Consider the following 9,138-nt stretch of genomic DNA (forward strand, 5'->3'; position numbering starts at 1 on the left):
CCCCCCCCCCCGGGATGGACTACAATCTCAATACAAATCAGTAAACTAAGCATGAGATTGTAGTCCATCACAGGAGTGAGCTTGGAGCGGTGACTACTGTGACTACACAAATAAGATACATTGTTGCTCAGAGTTCAGGGACTTGAATAGATTTGTATATATTATTATAATGCGCACTCTGTAGATTTAGTGGATTAGTGGGATACATCCCTTATTAGATTTTAAACATTTATTTTTGATGGTAAATTCTTCCAAACATGAGACCAGAGAACTCGCTGCATGGGTTACATTTTAGTGAATTGACGTTGTTTTGCCAGCGCTCACCTCTGATGAAAGCATACCATATTCCGGGCCAAGAAGTGCATCCTCCATACAGTTCTTACAGAGTCCACTAAGGGCCGGTGACACCTTAAAGTGACATTAAACCCTCAGATTTTTTAACATAAACCAATACTGTAATGTGTGCCTTACTGTAATCCATGGTAGTTTCCCTTCTCTTTGCTGCTCTTCCTTTTAAATCCGTATCTGTTCTCATGCTCTGCAGAACTTCTGTTTTGCAGCAGACTGCCTTGTCTCTGGAATGGATACACAGTGTCTGTGTGTAGCTTCACAACCTGAGCCAGCACTACAGGAAGAGGCCCTCAGCTGCAAAGGGAAGTTCTCCCCCAGCATGAGAAGTGATACAGATTTAAAAGGAAGAGCAGCAAAGAGAAGGGAAACTACCATGGATTACAGGAAGGCGCACATTACAGTATTGGTTTATGTTAAAAAATCTGAGGGTTTCATGTCACTTTAGGTACCCAGTACTAGAGCAACCTTCTCAACCGGGGTTCCTCAAGCAGTTACAAAGTATTTGAGGTTGAATAATGACATCTCCATCAAGTTCAACATATTGCGTGTATGTATGTGATTCTGCATACAAATCAGTAAACTAAACGTGAGATTGTAGTCCATCCCGGGAGTTTTTTTTTTAAAGTTTCTATTCAGGATATAGAATAATTGTTTGCAGGGAAACCAACAATGATGTCATAGTATAAAATAACATATGGCTGTTAATAATAAATCATAATAAATGTCATCGTTCATCTTTCTTTACCGAGTAGCGAACCACAATGTTCATCACTTGCTTGTCCCCCCCACCCCCACCCCCATATACACATAGATAGGCCGCCACCAACCTTGTGGAACTTTCTCTCTCCCTTGTCCATGGGGTCTTCCATCTCGGCGCAGGGGTAGAACCCAGGGAAAGGGGTGAACGGGTTGACTTTCGGCCGGCAGGAGCCGGAGAACGTCCCCATTAAACTGGTAATGCTGCGTAGTGATGACACGACTTGGGGCGAGAGGGAGGGGTCCACCAACAGGTCGGAGACCATGTTTCGGGCCTCGTTCAGCACGGAGAGGTCAACGCCGTTCCCTCCACCAGCGTTCTGCAACGACAGAGCAAAAAACATAGAAGAACGCAGCCAACTACATACAATACAATCCACAAAGAGAGAAGAGATACAAAGTAACAACAAACATCAATCTAGATACATCACTGAAAATAATGTCTCACCGCACAGAACCCAAAATTTACATTTATGCTCAAGGGGAGCAAAGAAAGACAAATCATTTATACATCAGGTGAATGGCTCTATATTTAGGATGTATCCGGGTCTATAAATGGCGGCTCTGGAGGGACAGTTGGATAGATGGCTCTATATTTAGGATGTACCCGGTCTATAAATGGCGGCTCTGGATGGACAGTTGGATAAATGGCTCTATATTTAGGATGTATCCGGTCTATAAATGGCGGCTCTGGATGGACAGTTGGATAAATGGCTCTATATTTAGGATGTATCCGGTCTATAAATGGCGGCTCTGGATGGACAGTTGGATAAATGGCTCTATATTTAGGATGTATCCGGTCTATAAATGGCGGCTCTGGATGGACAGATGAACTCTGGGGCAGAAAGGAATAGTTTGCAAGGCTCCACTTTTATTTTTGTGTGATGGAAGGGAGGTAAATAGATTGAGGGGAATTTATCTATACTGGAGCAGCCTGGCAACCAATCAGCTTCTCTCTCCAGTTTGTTCAGTTAAGATTTGAAAATGAAAGAGAGAAGCTGATTGGTTGCCGGGCACAGCCGCTCCATATTTTCTCTGCTCCAGCTTTGATAAATTCCCCCCATTGTGTTTTATTAAAGCCGATCTTCCCTGAATTGGACGCTGTGAATAGATTTCATTCAGTGGCAGTACCTGATACTGAGGCTTGTACCATTGCTTCAAATCCCAATCCCAAAGGATCATCTGAAACAATAAAAAAACAAAACAAGAAAAAATGTTATAAAATACATAAATACAGATACAAGTGACATAAATACAGAAAAGATTTGTGTGTTTACAGGACAGGAAGTGAGGGGACGTCTCCCCCAATAGGACACCAACAAGAAACCAGAACAGGGGGTATTAACCCTTTCATTGCTCCGGCCATACTTCATATTAAAAGGAGAACTATGAGGGGGGGAGGGGGAGGGGCTTTTCACTCACCTCATAGTTCTAGCCGACCTGTGACAATGAGACTGTCACAGGTCGGCTCAGTAGATCGGGAGGTGAGAGAACACATACCGGCGTTCGCTCACCTCTCGATCCTGTCACGGCTCTCTGCCGTGACAGGGGGAGGGGCTGGATTCCCCCCTCCCCGCTCCGATCCTCCAGCGCTGACTGGCAGAACGGACGGGGGAGGGGGCGGGCTCTGCCTCCAGATAGGAGGAGCCAGCTGTCACTCACGCAGCTGGGCGGATCTCAACAGTAATGTCGGGATCCGTCCCGGCTGCGGCGTCTCAGTATACCGTGAGCTGTAGCTCCCTATATACTGAGCCTAGGGTGATGGGAGGACGCTAGTTTATGTCCCCCCGTGACCCTGAGGAGAACTATGGGGAAATGCGCTGACCACATAGTCCTCCTCTAAAGGGTAAACCCAATTCTACAGGCAAAATTAGAAAATTGGAATTCCCCCCACAAATCTGCGCGTCACCTGACCAATGAGAAGCGCTTCTTAGGAGATTGGCGGGGGGGGGTTGTAATTCCATACTCCCAAATTCGCCCGGGAAAGTGGAATTGCCCTTTAACCAAACAAACTGAAAGGAGAAGCCGATTGGTCCCGATCCTGTCTGCTGCGGTCTTCATCATTTCCCCCTTTGCACCAAGCCCAATGGTATGATTTCTCACACGAGTGCGCGTGGTGCTGCGAGATGCGTTGGGCTGTCATGAACGGTGAATGGCACTGCAGCGCATCTTACGAAGTGACATGCGTTTTGGCGTGCTGTGACATTCGTGCGCGTCGCCACAACGCACAGATGTTTCCGGGGCCTTTTATACCTTCAGTTCTAACACGTTTTTCAATCCCAACAGATCTTCATTATACAGCCGACTGGATTTCTGGCAGAACAATTGGTATTTTTCTGAGTTTTAAAGGGATAAATTAAAAACCGGCTGCCATCCTTACAGCACTGCGGAAAGCCATCGCAGTTCTATCTACGTCCCTATTGGAGGAAAACATTCTGAGGAACTACAAGTCACAGCACACCCCGCCAGGTAGGTTAAGATGATCGCACACCATCACACGAGGATACCAAACAGGGAGATGATGGAGCCCAATTGACTGAGATCATATTACTGAACTCTGAAATGGAAAGTTACCAGCAAACCGGCAGAAAAAGGTCACAAAGATGAAGAACAGTAGAAAGGCGTCATGGCGCACTCACAAACCAGCATGGAAAACAACTTGTCTCACCACTAAGGACAATGACAGAGGTTTGGATACACGTCCTCTGCAGAGGATGTGAAAGCCGCACTGCCGCGCCAAGGCACCTCTTATAGTGCGGTCCTAACTCTAAACTATGAGAGTCTCCATCTTGGAGCACATGGGGGCAGAAGATTTCAAATTGGGTGCAGGCCTGTCAGGAGGATGCCCCACCTCCTTAAAGGTACAGAAACACACAAGGGATCCCGCACATTTAAGGAGGCTGACAAACCTGCACCCAATTTGATATCTTCTGCCCCCATGTGCTTCAAGATGGAGACTCTCATAGTTTAGAGTTAGGACCGCACTATAAGAGGTGCCTTGGCGCGGCAGTGCGGCTTTCACATCCTCTGCAGAAGACGTGTATCCAAACCTCTGTCATTGTCCTTAGTGGTGAGACAAGTTGTTTTACATGCTGGTTTGTGAGTGTGCCATGATGCCTTTCTGCTGTTTTACTGTTCAAAGCCCATTTCGTGTGCACCTTACTGTATAACTGGTAACAAATTGTTGTGTGCGTTTGTCTTGCTTGACAAAGATGAAGAAAACTTTGAAAAAGGCGAAAAAGAGGAAAAACGGAAAGAAAAAAGTCAATGAAGAGAAATTTCTTCTGCAGCTTCTCAGGTGGTGTGAACGGGTCCCTCAAGCACAAATTCTGTTCCTAATATTATCCCCTCATTAACCCTTAAATGACACTAATTAGTCTAATTATCTCCTTCTTCCCCTCCTCCACTTAACTAGTTTCCTGATTTTTTTATTGTATTTTTCTTTTCTTTTTAACTTTTCAAAGTATTTTATTGATTTTTAACAATTTTTACAAAGAAATAAAAAAGATGTAACATTGATACATAAGCGTTCACATAGACATATGTATACATTAAGGTCTTATGCACGTACATTCAAAAGTGTAATAAAACTGAACTGACAGTCCTGGGACAACCCCTATGGTATCCGATCAATCGAAATGGTAATGTATACACATAACAACTCTAGGTGACTGTCCGAAGAACTCAATGAAACAAGAAGATCCAACGGATCTTAAGGTGGGTCTGGGGGAACTGATCAAAGAGGGGGAGACAGTGGGTAGGGGAAAGAGTGAGGGAGGGGGAGAAGTATTTTTCTAACCATTAAATGTTTTTCTCTTTTTTTTTATGTTGTTTGTAAATGTTTTTCAGTGTTGCATAAAAACCCCCCAAAATAACAAACATTGAAAAGTCTTTATTTTATATGTAAATACCTTTGAAATGGTTTGTACCAAAATCATAATGTTTGTGTCACTTTAAATTGGGCAAATGCCAGAATAAAACGAATACATTTGTGATGCAAAGTAATAATAATTTTTAACTAAACTTATCTAAGCAGAAAAGTGTTTGTTTGTTTTAATTTGTTGTCTAAGGATTGCACAAAAAAATCGAATCATTTCTGCAAGATGAAATACCCCAAAGAAAGTCTCAGTTATCCTAAAAAACAGCAACGTATGTGTGGCTTATATCGCGGCGGAAATCGCGCGACAATTCGCTATATGTGAACGGGGCCTTATAGGAAGGGGGCGGGATTATCCATTCCTTCAAATGATTGGTTCCTGTGACTCAGCTGACCAGGGGCTGTGCGCAGCATTTTAGGTCGCTAACGAATCTATGAACTTCAGCAAACCTGAACCGCATCTCTACTCCTCCCCCGATGCCACTAATGGATGAACAGCAAAAACAACTCTGTAAACGGCTTCACGCGACGGCGATGACATCATCGCGGCAACATTTTAGTTAGGGTTGCCACCTGTCCAGGATTCACCCGGACAGTTCGGGTTTGGAATGCCGTGTTCGGGTTTCATGGCAGCAGAAACCCGGACACAAGATGTCAGGCAGACAGGGGCAACCAAAATTAGGATAGGGGCTACTGGGGCCCCCACTGAAAATAGTCACAATTGTGATATTTACATATAAATAAGCCGCGACTCATTCTCCCCCCAAAAAATGTCAGCGCGTCGCTAGAGTGTTCGGGTTTCACTTGAAGAAAAGGTGGCGACCCTAATTTTAGTCATTACGTTACAATTAAAGTGTAAAATGTAGCAAATGAAGCTGCACGAGTCACATATTGGGATGAAGACGGGAGCTCGGAGTCCTGGATCAAACCTCTTCCCTCCCCCATCTACAAGGGGCAAAGGATATTAATTCCCCAGAAGGCTGAACCATCCCGGTGCCCCATTGCTGGTGGCAGACAAGCACAATCAGCAGGGTGCATGCTGGGAAATGCGGCATTCTGGGATCACACGGCAGATCTGTGACATGCACACAGACCGCAGAGGTGTCAGGAGACTTCCGTGGTGAAACTCGCAGATGTTATCTGTCTCAGTGACGTCAATGCAGCCACATTATTGCTGTAGAGGGAAGAGAACCTACACTATGGCGAAGTCTGTCCCCTCCGAATGACTGAGCTCAGCTCCTCGAAGGGCCCGAGCACCGCCAAACAGGGGCCCGGGAACAGTCCAATGCAGGAGGGCCGCGTAAGACACGAGGGGCCCATTCACATGCCTGCATTGTGGTAATACATGTGACATGCATTGGTGCCGTTCATTCGCAGTGCCCCTCCCCCCTCATGCTAGCGATGCTGCGTGTGATTTCTGGTCCATCGTCCGGCAGCTCATTCGGATGAATTGGTCGCAATAACACAACGCAGGTTACAATGTGACACAATGCGAGTTATGTGCGTGCATTCTACGTGCTGCAGCGGACCGGGCCAATGTGATTGGGTCCTAATAATGATGTCTGACTGGCAGGTAAGATATGGACAGAGGAATAGAGACGTCATTTCTACAAAACCTCCGCGCTCCAAGACCCAGAACAGGACTTAAAGTGACACAAAACTCCGGAGATAAACCCTAAAAATCCCTCCGAGTCCCTGAACTCTGAGCAACAATGTATCTGATTTGTGTCACTCGGCTGGAGATCCTCCAATCATCTCTGACACTGTCCTTCCTTCTGGAGGGGGGCTACGTCTGTTCCCCATGGTCCCTGTGTGTGTTGTAAAGTAGTCACCGCTCCAAGCTTATTATAAACATTTCAGGTCACAGTGTAAATTCTCTGCACCTCCCAATCAACTGTCATTCTGCAGCTGCTGGAACATGTAGAGGAGAAGGAAGGGGTTGTAGGTACAGAAGGGTCGCTCCTCTAAGCCGCGTGTAATAGAACTCCATACAAAACAAGTCATAAATCATATTCTGGCTCTTGAACTATCCACAGTATCCAATCAGGTCACGTTGCTCAGTTATGAGGATTATATGGCGGGAAGAAGCAAAAGTGACAATGAATAAAACAAAGAATTTTACAGACGGAGGTCAGATAGAAGACTGAAGGGAAGGACGGAGGTCAGATAGAAGACTGAAGGGAAGGACGGAGGTCAGATAGAAGACTGAAGGGGAGGATGGAGGTCAGATATAAGACTGAGGGAAGGACGGAGGTCAGATAGAAGACTGAAGGGAAGGACGGAGGTCAGATAGAAGACTGAAGGGGAGGCCGGAGTCCTTCTTTAACGTCAGGCGCCTCTGTTGGCTGATATCACTTATCTGAGTCTCGGGGACATTCAGTCCTCTGCCGGGGACACGGAATCACTGGCAGTGTGACGGGATGAAGAGGAGAACCTGAGAAGGAGAACAGATACGACGCCGGAGGTCAGCCAAAGTCTCAGCAGCGGCTCTTAAATGGGACACAGAATTCGGAGAGGGGGTCCGGTGACCGTCCATCATTATCAGGAGCTAAAAACATTGCAGGATATCAGCCGAAAAACAGATCACCGCCCAAAACTGACAACAGAGGGGCGGCGGGCGGGATCACCGTTAAGGCCCGCCTCCGCCTAAAACTGCCCAGTGTGACGTTCACTATAAAGCGGCTACAGGGATTGGTTATTATTTCAAAATAAAATCCAGGACACCCCACTGACCTTTAACCACACCTACAAAACCACACCCCACATGTGTAGCCACGCCCACAAAACGAGCCCCCACCCCCTTTAACACATCCTCAAAATGGCAAACCACTTTTCTCTATGAGTCACTGAGGGACACAGCACTGTGGGGAGTCTATACCACGGGTTATACTGCCAACTACTGGAGAACAAACAGCAGACATAAAATCTATCACCGGGCCAGGCTGTGCAGGTTACATTACTCTGCCACCGCCAGGAACACTCAGTATATGACTGGAGCTCATGTGGCTCTATAGATATTCAAACATGCAGCTCCCCTCCCCCCTCCGCCCCTCACTGCCGGCAGCTCTGGAGTTGTATCCGGCATCCCTTGGTTCCGAGTTGTACAAAGACAGACCCGGCATCCCTTGGCTCCCTACAGGAACAAATCTCCACTTCAGCCACTAGGTGGCGCTGTGTGTATAGCAAGTTTATGATCTGCAGCGCCAAATGGAAAATAGAATGCGTTGGGGTGCTGCGGGTGCGGGAATTGACTTCACTCCCGTCCTCCTCCCCACAGGGACTCCATGACTGTATTCAAATTGTTGGGGAGCTCATTTGCATATGGAGGCGGAGCTCAGCAGATACAAGTGATGGATGTTGTATGATCCTCGCACACACAGGCGCATCACGTTTTGTTGGGGAGAAAATTCTCGGCCTCCATTTTGTGCAGAATGATGACTCTCCGGGACTCCGATCAGTGACAACTGTGACCAGGGCCGGATGTACGCTCTCTGCTGCGCCAAGGCCAGGTTCCTCAATGCGCCCCTCCCCCCATGGAGAATGGCAGACCTGCAGGCTGCATACAAGTGATCTCGGCGATATCGTCGGGATCACTTGTACAGAACAAGCTGCGGCTTCCAGTGGCGTCCCGAGGCTGGGTGTCACCCGGGGGCGGGGACCGGGTGACACCCTACCGTGATGCCATCACGCACGCGCATGTGATGTTGCCGCGTGTGTGCGATTACGTCATTGTTCGTTATCACGCACGCGCAGTGGTCTTTTTTTTACGCCTGCCATCTTGGTGATGGATGACGGCGGAGAGAGGAGGAGGACGGTCACCCAATGGGATGAGGTATGTCGCCGGGTCCCCTCCTCTCTCATGACACTGTCCGGCTCTCGGTCATTTCATAAAGGGTGACACCGAAATGACTGTCAGTCATTTTGGTTGTCACCCCTCCAATGGTGGCACCCGGGTGCGGGCCGCACCCCCCTTGTGACGCCACTGAAAACAACTACCCGCCCGGCACCCGGAACTGCATGCCCCCGGGCATCGGGAGATAGGAATTCCCCACCCCTGCTTTCCCTCTACTCCCCGCTGCCCCTCTACTCCCCCTCTACTCCCCGCTGCCCCTATACTCCCCGCTGCCCCTCTACTCCCCGCTGCCCCTCTACTC

At 47.6% G+C, this 9,138-nt stretch overlaps 1 protein-coding gene across 1 annotated transcript in view; it reads right to left on the reverse strand.

The window, feature by feature from the left end:
* Window positions 1-1,178: 1,178 nt before the first annotated feature.
* The window catches only part of LOC108801052 (cGMP-inhibited 3',5'-cyclic phosphodiesterase B-like), a gene marked incomplete at its 3' end in the record, with an annotated part of 75,881 nt that continues 67,921 nt past the window's right edge, over window positions 1,179-9,138 (reverse strand). The window contains exons 2-3 of the mRNA XM_018573015.1: window positions 2,239-2,289; window positions 1,179-1,427 (exon numbers count right to left, since the gene is read on the reverse strand). Coding sequence (XP_018428517.1) covers window positions 1,179-1,427; window positions 2,239-2,289 — 300 coding nt within the window. The remainder of the gene's footprint in view (window positions 1,428-2,238; window positions 2,290-9,138) is intronic.

The sequence above is a fragment of the Nanorana parkeri genome, unplaced genomic scaffold (genome assembly GCF_000935625.1).
Source record: "Nanorana parkeri isolate BGI_ZX_2015 unplaced genomic scaffold, ASM93562v1 scaffold2206, whole genome shotgun sequence".
Lineage (NCBI taxonomy): Eukaryota > Metazoa > Chordata > Amphibia > Anura > Dicroglossidae > Nanorana > Nanorana parkeri.